At 50.5% G+C, this 19,431-nt stretch overlaps 1 protein-coding gene across 1 annotated transcript in view; it reads left to right on the forward strand.

The window, feature by feature from the left end:
- The first annotated feature begins 301 nt into the window (after positions 1 to 301).
- The window catches only part of ABTB2 (ankyrin repeat and BTB domain containing 2), a 182,423-nt gene continuing 163,293 nt past the window's right edge, over positions 302 to 19,431 (forward strand). The window contains exon 1 of the mRNA XM_065944516.1: positions 302 to 1,567. Coding sequence (XP_065800588.1) covers positions 685 to 1,567 — 883 coding nt within the window. The 5' untranslated portion in view covers positions 302 to 684. The remainder of the gene's footprint in view (positions 1,568 to 19,431) is intronic.

Raw genomic sequence — 19,431 nt, forward strand, 5'->3', positions numbered from 1 at the left:
CATCCGCCAGGTCGCTCACTCGGCATCTCTTTCCCCCTCCTCCACCGCCCCCTCGGCTGCTCCTCTAGACCCTCGGCCTCCAGCCCCGCCTCTGCCGGCGCTGGGTTTCACCCGCGGCGGAGTGTAATCCGCAAAGTGACCGCCCCTCTGGAAGATCATTGGTGCAGCCCCTGCCCGTCGCGGCCGATGATTGGTGGGCCGCCCGGGTTATTTGCATGCCGGCGGCAGCCCAGTACCCAGCTATGCTGGCGGCTGGCTCCGCGCAGAAGTTTGCAGAGCGCTTTCTCGCGGGTCGGTCCCGGACTCGCGCAACGCCCGGAGCCGCCTCCCTCGATCGCCGCCGCCCTGTTCTCTCGGGATCCCTTCTCTGCGGAGGATAGACTCTCTGCTTCAGAGAAGTTGAGGTGGACCAAGGGGATTGCGGAGGAGGGGCGGCGGAGGATCGTTCCAGTGACAGCTCGGAGTCGGGACGCCGGGAGCGTGGGGCTCTGGCCGCCGCGAATCTCGCCCACCTTTCTGCGGCCGCCGGGTAGGCAGGCGGGCGATGCGGCCGCCGAGCCCCGCGGTGCTGAGAGAAAGGAGGGCGCCCCGGAGAGCCTAGAGCTTGTTTCTGCCGACTTGGGGAAGGGCTCATGGAGTTGTGAGCGCCCCTCGCTCGGCGAGGCCGCCCCGGGCAGGCTCCCCATGGCCGGGACGTACAGCTCCACTTTGAAGACGCTGGAGGACTTGACCTTGGACTCCGGGTATGGGGCCGGGGACTCGTGCCGCTCGCTCAGCCTCTCGTCCTCCAAGTCCAACTCGCAGGCGCTCAACTCTTCGGCGCAGCAACACCGCGGGGCGGCCTGGTGGTGCTACTCCGGCTCCATGAACAGCCGCCACAACAGCTGGGACACGGTGAACACGGTGCTGCCCGAGGACCCCGAAGTGGCCGACCTCTTCTCGCGCTGCCCGCGCCTGCCCGAGCTGGAGGAGTTCCCCTGGACCGAGGGAGACGTGGCCCGGGTCCTTCGCAAAGGTGCCGGCGGCCGGCGGCAGCCCCTGTTCTCCGCCGAGGCGGTCCGGCGCCTGGCCGGGCTGCTCCGCCGGGCGCTCATCCGGGTGGCCCGCGAGGCGCAGCGCCTGAGCGTGCTGCACGCCAAGTGCACCCGCTTCGAGGTGCAAAGCGCCGTGCGCCTGGTGCACAGCTGGGCGCTGGCCGAGAGCTGCGCGCTGGCCGCGGTCAAGGCCCTGTCCCTGTATAGCATGAGCGCGGGCGACGGGCTGCGCCGGGGCAAGTCGGCGCGCTGCGGCCTCACCTTCTCAGTGGGCCGCTTCTTTCGCTGGATGGTGGATACCCGCATCTCCGTGCGCATCCACGAGTACGCGGCCATCTCGCTCACCGCCTGCATGGAGAATCTGGTGGAAGAGATCCGGGCCAGGGTGCTCGCCAGCCAGAGCCCCGACGGCGGAGGGGCCGGAGCCGGGGAGGTGTCCGCGGAGGCCCTGGAGATGGTCATCAACAATGACGCCGAGCTCTGGGGCGTCCTGCAGCCCTATGAGCATCTCATCTGCGGCAAGAACGCCAATGGTAAGCGCGCGGGCCCCAGGCCGGTGGACCGGGTAGGGGAGAAGTCCGACCTGGGCTACGCAGGGAGTGAGTTTCCTAGGACCAAGGAGACTCAAGACCTGAGAGAAAGGGTTTGGTCTTTGGGTAGAGGAGTTCATTAGAGTCTTTCCCGAGGTTGTTCTTTCGGCGATTTGACTTTTGGAGGGCAAAGTAGTGGTTGACCTGCTTCCTGTTCTGCGTCGTGCTGTCGCTGTTGGGGGCCATTCATTGGACCTCTTGATGAAGCCATCCCTGAACCTCTCCTGGGGTGAAGCGGACTGCCGTGTGGCCCTCTGCCTTGCTTGATGGGTCTGTAGTTGGCCTCTTTCCCCGACCACTGGGTACATCAACTAGCGTTCGGTCCTAGTTCTGTCGACTGCAGTAGCAGCAGCCCGAGGGTCAGGGCTGCAAAGTCTTGGCTAAATGGGATGGAAGGAGGGGAACTGGATGCCCAGGACCTAGCCCTGCCACCTTGGGCTTTACTGGATTGAAGGATGCCTTTCAGGGCCCTCTGGGGGAAGGTGGAGTGGTAGTGGTGGGTTCTTAACTCTGAGCCCAGGGTGATGAACATGGTGACTTCTGAATCTCCTTCCCAGAAAGGGAATCACACGCCAGTTCCCAGACCCAACTTTCCAAGCTGTCACCAACCAAGTGAGCAATTAGTTAAAACCCTATGTTTTTTAAGTGCATGACCTTCTAGACTTTGCTGAAAGAAAGGATGACCCCATAGTCATCAACCAAGCTAGGGAGAAGAGGGGTGGGGGATGCGCAGACAGCATGGTGTCAAGTGCCAGAAAGAAACCTTTGGGTAGTTGCGTTTCTCTGAAAGAGGACATAGCTTCAGTGCAAAGAGTGCTAGGGAAGCACTTGACCTTTTCACTGGAAACCTTACGGTGTGACCTGGGTTCAACAGTAAACTGCCTACCAGACTCCCAGCTTCAGGAGTCAGCAAACCATCAGTTCTCTAGAACGATACTTTGGCTAAACATGCTTACAGTCTGATCTGAGGGTCATTTTAGGGGCTGCATTCAGTGGCAAATAAGTAGTACAGAGGAAGAGGCCAGGTGGGTATGGAAAAGGCATAAAGAGAGTCATTTTTAAGTGTGGTTTTACATAATCATAATAGCTAAAATCTTAAACTAGCACTCAACAGCGTGTCAGTCACTGTTTTCAGCACTTTAATATATAAACTTAAGTAATCCCAGCCACCGTATTAGGTAGGTACCTCTAGTATTATCCCCATTAGATAGATGGGGAAACTGAGGTACCCAGCAGTCAAGTAATTAACCCAAGCTTACATGGATATTAAGTAACAAGAATTTGAACCCAGGCAGGCTCCAGAGTTCAAGCTTTTAGCCACTAGAGGAGAGGAAGCAGCTTTGTTTTCATTGATCCAATTTCCAGGGGGAGCAGTTGACATCTAAAGACTTCATTTTGAAGACAGTCTGTCTCTACCAGCATGGCTGACTTTGACTTTCTTGGGTTTTGTTTTTAATTCTGGCACAGCTGAAAGGAGATGCCAGGAATGGAAAGCAGAGCGTTTGCCTTTTCATTTTCCTCCTCTTAGGTCAGAGTTGAGGTCGGTCCAGAATCTCAGTTGATGATGTCACAGCTGATAATTGTGCTTTGCCCGCCAGGTCTGTGGCATCAGCACAGGGAACACGGGCTCCAGGAGAGGAAGTGGAGGGCAGGGGGTTTCCATACGGTTGTCAAAGCCCAGGGGAAGCAGTCTGAACTTTTGGCTGAGGGGAGGCCCAGTCTGAACTCACACAAGGAAGACTCCAAGAGAAAATACAAGACCCTAAGGTGGATAATAGGTGACAAACAAACAAACAAAACATACCCTTCACACAGTACTGGTGCCCCTCAGGTTGAGAGACTTCTCAGTTTTTCTAACTGTAAATTGAAGCTGTTAAGAGCAGCTGCCTCCTCAGGGCCCTCTGAAAATTCAGAATGTGAGAAGTGTCTAGAACACAGGTGTCTTCCATGAACCGGCTTATTTCTTATCTAGGGTCATCACTCTTTGGGATTTTCTTTGCAGGGTGGGTTTTGACCCCGTGATTTGACCTCTTCCTCTCCATCCCGCACCCCAAACAATCCTCCTTAAGCCGTGGTAGTTGAGCCAGCAGGGCTCTTGTGTGACAGACAGCACATCTCCTGGATGCCCAGAGCAAGCGTGGCCCTCTGTTCCCTTCAGTCTCCAGGGAGCTCTCCTGCAAGACAGGTGACCATTCGCTTCCCCTGAGTAATATGGATGCTCATTTTTTATACATGAAAACCTGAGGGAGGCCCCAGTAAACAGTAACCAGGCTCATTTATTAAGTCCCTTTATACAAAGTGAAATGAATGTCTAGTAGAGAGGCAATGAATTACTTATGCCTGAAAGCTGACTTCAGAGGGAAGCACAAACTGCTTAGGAAAGAAGAGAGATCCTAAACCTTTGTTGTACTGAAATAAGCCAAGGCCAGCAAGGTTACCGTCTACACAGCTGAAGTCTAAGTGGCAAATGACTGCACACAGGAGGGAGAGTTGCTGGCTCACAGTCTTGTCCTGCTGCTCTTCCCTTCAAATTATATATTTATTGTTGTTATGCCTGCTAATTACACAGCAAGGGCACATGCATTTGAGTCAGCTATACAGGGCTCTTAAACTTTTAATGTCTTCCAGCCGGGAATTCAAGAGCCCTAATCCATCTAGTCCAGTCCATTACTCAGAGTACTGGGCAAATATGGTTTTGCTCAACCCAAGATGGATGATAAAAGTTCTATGGTGTTTATAAAACATGATCTCAGCTTCACAGAGCAGCAGGAGTTATATATCGCTTGCTCATTTGGTATCGATGTGCCTGTTCCCAGGGCAGTGTCATTAAGTGATGCTATCTTCGTGGCTTCCTTAAGAGAGGTAGAGAAGCCACTTTAATAGAGTGGTATTTATAAACAGGGAGCTGGCAGAAAATAGACGCTTCTCTCATCCACACCTCCCTTCTTCCCTCCCTTGCTCATTGCTGTATGTCAGTTTGATGCTGAGCATCCCTTGGGGTTTCTCCCTGGCCATTTTTCTTACTAAACATTCATGAATGTCCATGCCTTGGAGATAATTCCCTTCCATTCAGAGATGCTAGGTTAAATGATAGGCTTTTGATGAGAATATTCCTACTCCAAAGCAGTAACCAGGAGCAGGAAGGGAGCTCCATCATAATGGTAAGGAGCCAAAACTTTGGAATCACAGTAAGGAAGCTCACCTCTGCTATTTCTATGAGTGACCTGGGCCATATTTCTTAACCATTCTAAGCCTCAATTTTGTTGTCTGTAAAATGGGGGATAATAACAGCACTTAACTCCTCAGGTTGGTGTGGGGACTGGATGATATCATAGATTTAAAGATTGAATCACATAGTAAATGCTTAATAAATAGTTTCAGTTCATTCAACAAATATTTATTGACTGACCCTGTCTGCACCACTGTTAAAAGTACTAGATTAATTGGGGGAGGGGGAGGGTCCTCCTCTCATGAAGCAAACTAATGGGGGAGACAAGGAAAAAGTGAACAAACAGGGATTTATTTTTAGCAGTAAGTGTTATTAACAACCACCAAAAGCAAAGTAATGGGATAGTATGATTGGGACTAATTTAAATGATGGCCAAGGAAGGCCTTTCTGAAATTTCATTAGGAATAGATAATGTATCAATACCGCTGCTGTCTAAGGATCTCAAAGGGGAAAAAAAAAGTGAGGACCTTTCTGAATTATTCACTTATTTATCAGCTGAGGCAAATCCCAACAATCTCATTTGCAGCAGAGAAATGAAAGGGCTGCGTCTATAAAGCTCTTCTAGTTGTAGGACTCATTTAACACCGAGCTTATAGGATGGGTTTCCATCGCGATAATCAACTCCAGGAGCAAGGGTTAATTGAGCCGCTAGTTGCTGTTTAATCAGTTTCCACACCTGCGTAGTTTGGGGAGGGGGAGCAGCTACCCTCCTTTTTAACTGTTTTATTGAAGCCAAGAGAGCTAGTAAAACTGAAACAAAGCAAGCTTGTGGAAATGCAGACTTTTTTTTCCCCCTTGAATGCCTGAGAAATGCAACCCAGCTTTAAGTTGTTAGAAGAACAAGGTGGGGTTGTTCTGCCTCCTCCAGTTTTACCTGCCTCCGCACCAACTGAAGGGCCACGTCTCTGTGAATTTCCCCGGCACCCAGGGCCGATTCCTGAATCGTTACCTGCGTGTGTCTCTCCCATCGCTCTTTGGGCTCAAGGACACCCGTATCTCCCCTGTGCCTCCCACGGCGTCTGGCACACAGTGGACACTCCAGGAGTGGCAGTCGGACAAATGATTGATACCACCATACAAAATGTTTAATTCCAGAAACTTCATTTGCAATCCTTTGACCCCCTCAGAAGACTCTTCCCCGCTTTCTACCGTGGCTGAGAATTTCAAGTTCTTGGTGAAGAGAGGCAGCATTTTGGAGGGTACCCAAACCATGGGGACATCATTCAATCTTTTGATCCTCTAATCTTGAGTGGGGCTCCCTACGCTGTGATGAGTCAGTATAAATAGGAAGGATTGCTGGTTTCGGGGGCTTCCTTCAGTGTGCAGTATCCACAGCGAGGGTTTCACAGCAGCCGTCTAACTGGCCACAGACAGACCCACAGGAAGACTGAGTTCAAAGAGGCACTCAGTTCCCCTAAGAATAGCAATAGCATCTTGCCTGCAGAGCTGCCCTAGAGGGCGGTCTGTGGATGACTATTGCTTAAAGGGCTTCCCGGGTAGCTCAGTGGTAAAGAACCCACCTGCCAATGCAGGAGACCCAGGTTCGATCCCTGGGTCAGGGAGATCCCCTGGAGAAGGAAATGGCAACCCCATCCAGTATGCTTGCCTGGAGAATCCCATGGACAGAGGAGCCTGGTGGGCTACAGGCTATGGGGTCGCAAAGAATCGGACACGACTGAGTGGGCATAGCACGGCACTGCTCGAAGAGGTTGCATCTGTGTTGTACCTCACCTGCCTCCAGTCCGAGGATGGCAGTAAGGCCTTCAACGATCTGGTCATCCCAGGGATGCATGGACAACATCTCAGGTCTGAAAGGAGCCAGGGACGCTGGGCTGCGAACCCTCAGGCTGGTCCTTGTCCCGTTTCCCCTACCTGTCCTTCCCCAGGTGGGGCTGTGGGCGAGTGCTCTGCCTCTCTTTCCACATTCCTCCAGCTGTAATAACAGACCTGACCTCTGCACAGCTCACAAACCTTTTCGTTTGGGATCTTGCCCGCTGCCTATAAGAACCCATCGAGTGGGATGTTCTTTCACAGAAGGGTCTCTGGGAGCCCAGGATTCACAGCTTGGTGACGGCTGGGCCAGGACCAAGCCCCATATCACTCACGCCCCAGGCCTGTGCTTCTTCTGTGAAGAGTCCCAGAAACAAAGGTGGAGAGGGACAGGGCAGTATTTGCCCCTCTGCCAGTGGAGGTGAGGGTCAGACTCACAGACTCGGTGGTACCTATTGGAGATATTGCTTGTTAATGGCCTGCTGTGTCCAGGCACTTTACATCCTTTAGGTCAGAGCATCGTCACAACCAAGGTGAAAACCAGGCATCAAGGCCTAAGCATGGATCTCCCTCCAGAGGATGTGTTATGCTGTTTAAATGCTGCTTGCTGGTGGGTCCAGAGTGTCCCGCAGGTGCCATCCATTTTAAGGCGCCTTTATTGCTACTTCTGAGGGGCAGGGAACTCTGCCACCCAAGCAGGGCCTTACAAGTGTCAGCTGCTGAGTGATCAACAAGCTTAGCTGAATGGAAAAGCTGCCGCCTCCATCTTCCAAGAGAGGGTAGAGCCAGCTTGGAGGAGGACACCCAGCAGGAGAGGACCCAAAGGGAGCCCATGTTTAGGCCACTGGCCTCAGGACACTCAATTCATTTGCTCTGGAGCCGGCAGAAAGTCTTCTGTGAAGGGGCCTTTGATTTCCTCCAAGTGCCCTACAGTGTTGGGCTGTTGGTGAAACCTCAGAGCTGGGAGTACAGGGAGAGAAGAAATCGGCGTAGCAAGCGCTGAGATGCTCCGGCTTTGAAGTCTGAGCTGGGCCCCAAATTGCCTTGCCTCTTACCAGGGCCTGGAGCAAGTCACTTCAAGTCCCCGACTATAAAGCACGGGGCCGGCTCTCATCCACAGGCGGTTATGCTCCATGAATACTCACTGCTCCCAGGACGTCAGAGCTGATGCTGGGTTGAGCGTTGAGAACTTGCCCAGGGTGGGGCGGCCCGGGTGTCATTCCTGGCGCCCTCCCTTGTGAGTTGTGTGATCCTGGGCAGGGTCACTGCGATGCCTTGGTTTCTTCCTCCGTAACAGGATTTGGACTGCATCACTTTTTTTTTTTTTTTTTTTAAATTTTGGCCTCACTGAGTCTTGGTTGTGGGGCACGGGCTTTTCTCTAGTTGCCACACGTGGGGATTTCTCTAGTTGTGACACAAAGACTTTGTTGCCATGCAACATTTGGGATCTGTGCTCCCCGAGCAGGGATCAAGCCTGCATACCCTGCACTGGGAGGCGGATTCTTAACTGCTGGACCACCAGGGAAGTCCCTGGACTGGGTACATTGTGTTGCAGGGCTGTCCTGGGCCCTGAAGTAAACTTAGCAGCATCCCAGCCCCCTCCCACTAGATGCCAATAGCATCTTCCCTCCCCCACTCTCCCCACCCCAGCTGGCCAGTTGTGACAATCAAAAATGTCTCTAGACACTGACAGATGTCTGTTGGGGGGGGCAGAATTGTCCCTGGTTGAGAAATACTGCTCTGCAGTAGAGCTGAAAAGAGGACCCACCTCGTAGGATGTTTGGGAGGATTTACTAAAGGTCTCTGTAAAGGACTTTGCACTGGACCTGCACATTAAATAGTCATTCTAATCACTGTTATATTTTTTTGCAAACTGTATTGCATGCACCCGTCGAGTTCACTTTTTGCCGAAGTGGGCATTGGTAGTGCAGGGGAGGACCATGATCCAAATCCCAGGGTGACAAGGATGAGTCACACAGCTTTCCTGGGTGACTAATAGGGAGGAGGAAGTTACGGAATCTGGAAAAAGCACCTTTGCACCCTGCTTGGTTATGGCTCCACTTGCCCTTAAGATGAAGCGGGCTGGCAGCGGGCAGTGAGAGCAGACCCTCCCTCTGAACTCCGGGCCGACTCTGCCAGGAGGACAGTGATAGCACAGACTCAAAGCTGCGCTCACTCTGCTAGGGAGTCACTCTGCTATGTGTCTGGGACCCTGCCTCATGCAGCTGCCAAGCCCTGAGCCGCAGGACAGCAGGTGTTTTGTGTTTGCCGGCCTGTCATGTAAACATACTTTGTGGTCGTCTTGCTTGTTTTAAAAAAGGCCTAAATGGTTTTGCAACTTTGGCGGTAGGCTTGGAGCAGCTTGCCGAATTGGGAGGAGAAGCTTCAGAAACACCACCCGAAGTAAGCTTGAGGAATGCCACGCCGGCCTTGTTAATGAACTACTTGCCGAGCCAGCTAGCTACATCTAAGGCCACGGAGACAGATGGGAGGAGGATGGGAATGGATCTTGCCCGTCAAGAAATTTAGAATCTAGTAGGGACGGCAACGGGTTTTCCCGGTGGTCCAGACAATAAAGAATCCGCCTGCAATGCAGGAGACCTGTCTTCACTCCTTAGGTTGAGAAGATCCCCTGGAGAAGGGAATGGCTACCCACTCCAGGATTCCTGCCTGGGAAATCCCAGGGACAGAGGAACCTAGCGGATGCAGTCCATGGGGTCGCAGAGTCAGGCATGACGGAGTGACCATGCATGCTGGGAAAGCAAAGCGTGTCCATGGGTCCTTCCAAGGATGTAAGGTCCTTACATTTAAATGACAGATGATGCTAAAGCCACATCTTCCCCACTGCCCATCAGTGGTACTTTTCTTGAGCCATTTCACTTAATCCCCCTGAGCTGCTCTGTAAGATAGATATACTGTCCACCCCATATATGGGAACCCTGAAGCTTTGGGTGACTGGAGAGCTCAAAGGGGAGAGGTGAGCCCTAGCTGGGTGGGAGGGAGGGAGTCGGGGCTGCTTTGTGGAGGATGCGGCATGTGGTCCAGGGGCACTGGGCGGGCCGGGCTGTGATGGGGAAGAGGAAGTGGTGCTGAGAGCATGCAGGCTTCCAGGCAGAGGGAACAGTGTGAGCAAAGACCTGGAAGCCAGCGTGTGTGTGTTGGAAAAGTGACCCTCTTTGGCTGGAAGGTTCAGACGCATGATGAGGAGGAGCAGGGCAGATAACACAGCAGAGAGGAAAACTTTCCCACATCTTTTATCCAGATGTTAAGGAGCCTGCCAGAGCTCAGGAAGAGAGTTTTCCAAAACTCATTTTTATAATTCAGAAATGGAGTGTGTCTGCTCCCCAGCGCATCGTAACCACAGCCTCAGACCTCCCATTACCCCTCTTGTTGATTGACCTCAGAAATGCCCCCGGCCTCTGTCCTAAGACTACAAGTAAGGAAAGAAGGCTTTTACCCCAGCAGACCTGGGCTGAGAGGGCTTGAAGAGTGAGGCTGCCATCAACTTTACTTCCCTCATGCAATTTGACTTCTGACCTGGCATTTCTTGCAAGGCTCTGAACGTAGCATTTCAAGCCAAAGCAGTCCCAGTAGGGAATGAAGATTGGGGCTGGCACACCTGTTAAATGAGGCTGTTGGCCTGACTCTTGCCAAGGTAGGATTCTCAAATGTGGAGGCAGAGAGGGACAGAAAACAGGATAAGAGGGTCCCAGAACTTTAAAGTTGGGCTTGGTATGTTCAACTTCCAGTTTGTAGCCTATCATTTTGGAAAATAACAGCTCAATTCTGAGAGATTTAGTCACCTTCTTATTCTTGCTGAAGGTGTTTCCAGAGCACTGATAATCAAGATTTCAGTCCTGTTAGCTGTTTGATATTATGGAACCAACTTCAAGGTCAGTGCCACCTGGATTGAACTCCCTAGGGTCTAGCTGAATTCTGCTGACAGTAGTAAAATGAGATAGATCATCAATGGCTTAGCCCATAACTCGGGTGTTAGACCTTTTCCTGACCCCAGTGTTATACAGGAATTTGTCACTTGAAAAAGAGAAATCTCGTGAACATTTTGCTTGCTCTCTCTATGTGTATAAACACACACACAATCATTTATGGTTAATGGTTTGAGGTCCATTGTTTTCTAAAATTGAGCTAGGCAAGAGGTTGAGGGTAGGGGGTGGTCAGGTCCATGATGAAAAAATTACATAGGAAAGCTGAATTTGGAAGTACCAGAGGTAGAAGGTTAGGGGTGGGGAGAGATTAAAGAGGACCACAAATAGAGTGAAACAGGTCTTTCAGTGCATGAAAATCATCCCTAAAATTAAGGCAAAATTTTGTTGAAATTTTTACAGCTTGTCCTGTATCTTTTAAGATATTGAAAGCATTATTTGCAGGGAGGAGAGCTGTTCATGAACACTCATTTCACAGACCAAGCAAGTGTATGTACACAAGCATCTTGGACCGTCCAGTTCTGAAGGCTGTGGATCCAGAAAATTCTGGGTTGGAGCTTGGCCTCTCCATGACCTGGAGTGAATCACTCCATCTTCTTGGCTCTCTGTTACTAATCTGTGGTGTGAAGAGGTTGGACTAGATTCTCCAAGGGCCCCTCTGTCTCCGATAATGTTTCTAGACCCCACGTGGATGTTGTGAAGTCACTTTCCTAAGGTCGAGCCCTGTAATTAGTATCCTTGGGAAAGAAATGGGCTGGGATGGGGCTGGCCAAGCTCTCGAAAAGATGGCCCGGGTAGTAGGACCAAACACCATCCTTTTTATATCAGGATTAACCGTGATTACTCTGCTTAGATTTTTTCTTCCCCCACTTTCCTCAGAAGGTGAGTTCTGTCCACTCTTGGCCGACCCACCCCTCCAGCGCTCGGCAGCTGCGTCCAGGTTCTGGCCGGCCTGCTGGGTGGTGGGATCAGCCCCGAGGTGACTTCATGCAGCCGGTGTTTGCAGCCCGCCTACCCGGCCTCAGATATTTATAGCAGGGAGCAGCTAGGGGAAAAAAAAAATTAAATATGCTACACCCTTCTTCATACTGTGTGGGACAGAGACAGGCATTGTGAGGAATTTAGAAGGCAGGGCAGTATAATCCAGCAAGATATTTTTAAATGCTATTTGTTGCAGTTGGCAGGGCCGGTTCTTCAAAGGCAGGGAAAGTGAGAGTAAGTGAGGATGACAGGCTGCCAGGAATTCTGAAATTGAGACGGGAAGCTCGGGACCCCAACGGGTATGGGTTCTGAACCCTGATTTCCTTCAGTCGCAGAGTTTGAGCAGGGCTTGGGGAGGTCCCCACCAGAGCCGGGTGAGTGGGGCGGCTTGTCCCTCTCCCCACCCCGGCCCATCTACTCTACAAATTCCCCAGTTCAAGGTGAATCAAATGTTCTGGAGAAGCAGCACTCATGGCTGCAAAAGAAAACCAGAGACCCGGAGCCGCTGCTTTAACTCATTTCAGCAGCTGGGAAAACCACGTTGTACGTGGGGACACCATTTGGAAGCAAGTGGCTTGCAGCTGTTCTCCGGGCTGTGTGATCTTTCCAGGACGAGCCAGGCAGGCCAGGGCTCTGCCGGGACCCAGTTCAGTAGCCGGTGAGAGGGCCTCCGGGGTAGAGCATCCTCTGAAAAGATGACAGAGACGCCCCCTCCCCCCTCCCCGACCCCCGCATCCCCCCCACACCACCTGTCCCACGGATGCTTGTAACTATCCTGGGAGACGCTGCCGTGTTTTCTACCGTGTTGGTCTTGCAGGACACGGGGTGGTTACGGTGTTAGGGCCTGGGGATTGCGATCCAGGGAGAGGCTAAGAGTTCGGTTTTGAGTGCATCAACTTTTTTGTTCAGCTGTTATGTATTGAGGACTTACTGTGTGCGGTGTTAAAACAAATGAATATGAGAGACTCAAAGGAGGAGAGGGTGCAGGCCCAGTGGATCGTGAGGAGGAGGGAAGTCTGCTGGAGGAGACCGGGGAGGCCAGCCAGGCTGGGGCAGACAGCTCTGGGCAGAGGGAGCAGCAAGTGTGGGGTGAGGCCATGGAGGCCAGCGGGACACGTGACAGGGGCAGGGTATATACGTATTAAGGAGATGTGATCAGAGAAGGAAGGGAGGGAGTGGTCAGCCAGGTAGGGCCTCGGAGGCCACTGTGTGGCAGCTTGGCTTCCAATTCTCAGTCTGCTGGGAGCCACTGGAGGGGCCGAGGCCCAGGACTGACATGGTCTGATGTACATTCTAACAAGATCACGCTCTCTGCCACGTTGGAAATGAACTGTAGCGTCAAGCAGGGGCGCAGCATGACTGCTCAGGACCCTTTGGTGATGATCCAGGTGAGAGGATGGTGGCTTGGGTGTCAGTGGAGGAGGTTATTGTTGGTTTTTTTGTTTGTTTTTTAAGATTTTTTTCATGTGGGCCGTTTTGAAAGTCTTTATTGAATTTGTTTCAATACTGCTTCTGTTTCATGTTTTGGGTTTTTGACTGCAAGGCATGCGGGATCCTAGCTCCCCGACCAGTGATTGAACCTGCACCGCCTGTATAGGAAGGCGAAGTCTTAACCCCAGGCCGCCAGGGAGGTCCCTAGTGGTGTATTTTGAAGTTCGAGCCAGCGGGACTTGCTAAGAGCTTGGATGTGAGGGATGAGTGAGGAACTGTGTGACCCCCAAGTTTTATGGTCTGAGCAACCGAAAGGAGAGAGTGGCGTGGACTGAAAGGGGAACAGCTCTGTAGGAAGAAGCAGGGCTGAGCCAGAGACCCAAGTGTGGTTGTGGTTGCTTGTCTCAAACTTTATACAGAGAGCGATCAAGCAGGAGGGTGGCCTCCTGTCTCCTTGACTCGGAGGAAAGGCCTCCGTGAGCATCTTCATTACGATGGATTGACGCGCTGCCCTCCTTTGCCTTCCAAGAGGGTAGGCACTTCACACCAGGGCCAGCTAGGACGTCAGGCAGTGGAGATTTAATTTTCAGTCTTATCATTCTTTGGTTGATGGCCTTAAGAGCCCCCCTAAATTTTGCCTTCTAGCTTCTTCACAGGCAGCCAGCAGGCTTTAATGAAGATCATCAGATCCATTGTTTCCTGTCATTAGTGTGAGGTCTGTTTAATTAGGCCCAGTTGTTCTGTGGATTGTTGTGACTTTGAGCATGTGTCCTTCAGTTCTGGGAAAGCGAGTTTCCATTTCCAAGCAGCTTTGGATTCCTGGAGGTCAAGTCTGGGTCAGAAATTTAGCCAGAAAGAGAGCTGTCAGGGGTGCTTTGCGAGGGCACTGGGGCCTGGAGGGGCCTCAGAAGGGCCTTGAGAGCAATCAGGTGTCAGAGAGATGATTTGACCCCTGCTGCTCAGGTGACACAGGTGGCTAAGAGATGGAATCTGAGCGTCACCACTGCCTGATAGCCAACTTCGTCTCTGAACCTCAGTCTTCCTCTTCTGTTTAATGGGTATACCATGGTTTCTAACTTAGAGTTGTTTCAGGGACTCTTAACCCTGGATTCACACTAGAATCACCTGGAGAGCTTTTAAAAAGAAAAAGTGTGTGTGTGTGAAGGCCCCACCTCCAGAAATTCTAATATAAATGATCTGGAGTAGGGCCCAGACCGTGTGTGTAGAGTTCTTGGGAGAGTCTGATGCTCTATAAGCACTCAGACATTAGCTGTTATTCGTGGTAAAATGAAATCATTGTTCTAGAGCATTCAAGTCTGCCCCACCCAGGATGGTGACTTTCCTTCCCTTCCCAGCCATGCTGATTTGGCTCGCTCCTCTGGCGGGATCACCAAAACACACCAAGAGGAGCTTGAGCTGTGAGGTTCTCATGAAAAGAGCACAGTTAGATCTAGAATGGCAGTAGCACCATGGAATGATGTTACCCAGCCCGCTGCTAAATGAGGGAGATTAATTCCATCTTTCAGAGGAGGAAACCGAGGCTCAGGGAATTTCACTTGATCAAAGTCATACGTGTAACTATATGGCTGATTCATGTCAATGTATGACAAAACCCACTGAAATGTTGTAAAGTGATTGGCCTCCAACTAATAAAATAATATTTAAAAAAAAAAAAAAAAAAAAAACAAAGTCATACAGTTAATGAGAGGTGGAGATGATAATCAAACGCCGGCAGCCTCACCCCTGATTCCCCGCTCAGTCACACCCTGTTGCCTCCCAACGCAGAGAAGCTGAGAGATTCAATGCTCAGCTCACATCCCCGCACATACCTGCTACGGTTGAGCCTTGACAGAGTCCCAGCCCTTGCCACATGCCTCACGTGTATGGTATTGAGTGGTCTATAATTGCCCAGTGAGGTTTGTATTCTTCTTAATCTCATTTGACAGCTGAAGAGACTGGGGCTCAGAGAGGTCAAGATAGCATAGCTGGAAGACCAGCTGGGCTCCGAGGTCTTCATCCACCAGGCTGCCTCTGTCCTTCCCCGCTTCTGTCCTCAGCAGCAGCCTGAGGTACTGAGGTGAAGCACATGCGGAAATTTCCTAAGCCAAGAAATGAATGAGTTTGTCCAAAAAGGCTAGAGGAAAAGCATCCCTCATGGCTTCCGAAGGACCGAGCCATTTAGGTACCTTAAAATAGTAACACCGCTCAGAGGGGTGACCAGCCTGACCCGCCTGAGGGCTGTGGTGCAGATATTTGTTTCTCTGGGAGTTTAAAGCCATATTCTGCGAAGCACGGTGCTTCTCTTCTGTTGCTGTGAATGAAATAACCTCTGAGAGATTGTGTGGGTTGCTTAAAATAGTTTCAGAGGAAGAGAGTTTGGAAGCTGTTAGCTTCTCGAGTCTATTTCCTCCTGATTTATGCCACCTTAGAGAATGCCGGGCCTCTTCTTGTTTACCCTCTGGTTTTTTCTTTCTACCATATTTTAGCCCTCGTGTCATTGTAAGACGAAAGAGTTTGTCACCCAAAAAAGTGACAACCTTTCCTAAGTATTTAATCAGAGGCTCTATACACATTTTTTTTTCTTTTAAAGGAAAAAAGAAATGAGGCGAGGCCATTTGTTTTCCAATCCGTCTTTTCTCTCTTCCAGCTGCTGAGATTCCAAAATCATAGCGATGATGTTTATTCTGGGGCAGGAAGAATTTATTTTATTCCTTCACACTAAGGTCTGCCCTGGGAAGTGCATGTTTTCTTACAGTCTTCCTAGGGTGGGAGCCAAGACACCTGGCATTCTATGAAAGTGAAAGTGAAATCGCTCAGTCCTGTCGGACTCTTTGCTACCCTGTGGAGTAAAGCCCACACAGGCTCCTCTGTCCATGGGATTCTCCAGGCAAGAATATTGGAGTGGGTTGCCATTTCCTTCTCCAAGGGATCTTCCCAACCCACGGATCGAACCCAGGTCTCCCACATTGTGGGCAGATGATTTAACCTCTGAGCCACCAGGGAAACCCTGTCAGACTGTAAGGGAGAGGAATTGCTCTATTCAACACAGCAGCCAGTAACCTTGCGAAGCTACTGAAATTTAATAAAATTCAATATGGTTAAAACATCGTGCACATGACATTTCTAGTGATCACTGGTCATGGGAGGCAGGTGGCTATCAGATTGAACAAGGCAGATATGGACCATCTCCATCACTGCAGACATTTCATGGGGCATGTGGCCACTAAAGTGAGTCATTGGTTGGTCACTTGGGGCCAGCTGAATTTTCACAGGTCTCAAAATTTTAACCATTATCCAGCCTCTCTGAAGCCATCTGTGTGCAGAAACAAGATTCATGGATGTGGAGATTAAGGCTCTGTGGCTCTAACCTCTAGACCCTTGACACAAGGTCAGCTTTTATGATTTCCAAGCTGCCTGGCCTGGAGCAAGTCAGCCTCTGAAGTTATCACTGTCCCTTATCAGTGAACTGGTGATCTGAAAGTACCCTGTAGGGGTTTTGTGAGGGTTAAACAAAATAAAAAAAACACACACACACTTAGCAGAATGCTTGACACATGGTAACAACTTACATGTGTTACAAAGTTGTTCATAGGTTTTCTCATTTGAATCATTCTTGTCATTTTCAACAACGACTCAAATGAGTTGTTGACTTCCTCAGTGGCTCAGATGGTAAAGCATCTGCCTACAATGCAGCAGACCTGGGTTCAATCCCTGGGTGGGGAAGATCCCCTGGAGAAGGAAATGGCAACCTACTCCAGTATTCTTGCCTGAAAAATCCCATGAATGGAGGAGCCTGGCAGGCTATACAGTCTTTGGGGTCCCAAAGAGTCGGACATGACTGAGCGACTTCACTGTCATTTTCAAGACAATGAAACAGGCTTGGGGGAACACTGTTGCTACTGGCCCTGCTGGTGTTCCTAGGACCAAGCAATAGGACTTGAACTTGAGTTCTGCTTTTTCTCCTCCAAGACTCTGATTTCCTCCGGGGCTGGTTGGGTAACCCTTTGTCATAAGTCAGAGGAGGTGTGTCTGAACTAGAAACTCATTCAGGAACTGCCTATTCCTTCTACCATTTGAGGTGAACTCTTTTCAGAGGTGTTTTGCCTAAAGCCCGCCCATCATGCCCGCTCAGAGAACTGCCAACAGGAGCGCTCCTTCCAGAGTCTGGCTTCTTGGAGGTTGAAGTTTGTCCAAGAGATTAAGGCTATTACTGCTCCACCTGCCCTGTGGCCGTTTTGTGTCCTTTGCTATGTGAGGACTGAGCCTGAGAGAGCCCTCGGTGGAATTCTGGTAGAGGATGACTTTGAAAGGAATGTCCCCTGTAAAGAGCAGGACCAGGAGAGGCCTCTCCTGGTGATGTGATGAATAGAAGGGGTCTGAGAGGATGTTTGCTCATCCCTGGAGCCTGGGTTCAACCCCTGACTCACGTACCCCAATCATATAGCTAGTTAGTTGACCTTTCTGCACCTCAGTTTCCCCATCCTTAAAATGGGAACAGTGTAAGAGTTTACCTGGCATGGAATGGTGAGGATAAAATGCAAAATAAAACACTTACCCCAGTGCCTGACACAGTGCGACCACCAGGTGCCTACGGCCGATGCCACCCATCACCATCTCTGCCATCCTCCTCATCGTTGCTTCCAGGCAGTGGCATCTGGTGCGCTATTACTTTCAGGTACTGTTTGCATTTCCTGCTTGAGGGCGTCTTAGCTGTCTGGTCATAAGTGGTCTTTAAGTGAATCTTAGCTCTTTGAGTGTCTTCAGTTAAATTTGCGTACCACGGGTCTCTCTGTAGTCTTTTTTACTTTGTGTTTTTCTCACTCCCTGCTTCCCTCCCTCCCTCTTTCCTTTCCTTGACTGACTGTCTGTCTTTCAGATGGTAGGGATAAACAGCATGACTGTGCAATTGTTATTTCAGTACCTCACCTGGTATCCACCAGCCTGCTTCCCTACTGCTGGTTGTATGACCAGTACCACCAGTCAGCCGGTATAATCTGAGAGAGCTGGATTATTTCTATAGGATTAATTTGTGGTGTGAAATGCCCAGGGAGTTATGCAATTACCACTCATTTGCCCACATCCAGAATGTGCCAAATCTGCCTCTTGTAACAAAATCCAAATGGCTTGGAACCATATGTGGGGAATCGAGTAATCTTCATCACAGTTGTTACAAGAGATGGGTTTAAAATCAGGGGGATCCAGATGCCACTAGCAGTGGTGACATCCCTGCTTTCCTTCTGCTCATGGCTCTCCTGGGGGAGGCACCACTCTCAACCGGAAGCTTCCAAGGAAAGGAAATTGGGGGCCAGGATATTACATCATTGTGTTGACATTTCTTTAACGTGGGCCCCAGCGTGGGCCCTCCCAGGCTGGCCAAACCCTTGTCCTTTGTGTGACTTCCAGGCACTGATAGATCACCCCTGGTTAATGGATAACTCAGACTCTTCTTGGCAAATAGCCGCCTTGTTAGTTATCTGTACTGTGCTCTCTTCCACTGTCCACTTAGTCACTCATTTGTGTCTGACTCTTTGTGATCCCATGGAGTATAGCCCGCCAAGCTCCTATGGCCATGGAATTCTCCAGGCACGAATACTGGAGTGGGTTGCCATGCCTCCTCCAGGGGTTCTTCCTGGCTCAGGGATTGAACCTGTGTCTCCTGCATCTCCTGCATTGCAGGCAGATTCTTTACCACTGAGTCACCAACAAAAGCCCTCCATTAGCACTGGGGCCCCTCAAACCTCAAAAGAACCCAGTGTGGTGTGTGTGTACATGTGTGTATGTATAGCATGAGTCCACACATCCTCCCCTCCTTCCTAAGATACAGAAACCACTTAAATCAGTCATTTCCAGGCCTGGCTCATTGCTGAAATACTTTAAAAATTCACCTGGACCCCACCTTGGATGTGTTAGGTAAAAATCTCTAAAAGTGACACCGGGATATCTGTGTTTTTAAGATGCGCCTCAGGTGAATCCCATCCTCTGTCACTTAGACTTGGGTTTTGCCTTCGAGGCTCCTTGAGAATGTGCGCTGGGCAAATGGCAGCCTGAGCAACAGACTGAGCAGCTAAACAACAGTAGCAGCAACTGGGCAAAGCTCCCTTAGAACTGGCACATGCGGCTGGTCTGTGAGGGTACCCTCTGGGAGCAGTGGGATGGAGACTTAGGTCCCTGAGCAGGAGGAGATGCGGGAGGGTGTTGCCTTGGAAAAGAGAGCCAACCTTTGTGGGATGCTATCTTGGTTAATCATCTCAACCAAGCTGTGAGGTGGTGGAGATAAGGACACAGGCTGATATTCATCTTAAGCTGATATTTATTTATCTTTGGCTATGAGATTGGACAATTCTAAATGATTTGCATGGATTATCTCATGCAATCCCCACAACAGCCTAGAGGTATAGGTTTTATTACTTATTCCCACTCTACAGATAAGGAAAACTGAGGCCGGGAGACAG

This window comes from Muntiacus reevesi, chromosome 9 (assembly GCF_963930625.1).
Source record: "Muntiacus reevesi chromosome 9, mMunRee1.1, whole genome shotgun sequence".
NCBI classification, from domain to species: Eukaryota; Metazoa; Chordata; class Mammalia; order Artiodactyla; family Cervidae; genus Muntiacus; species Muntiacus reevesi.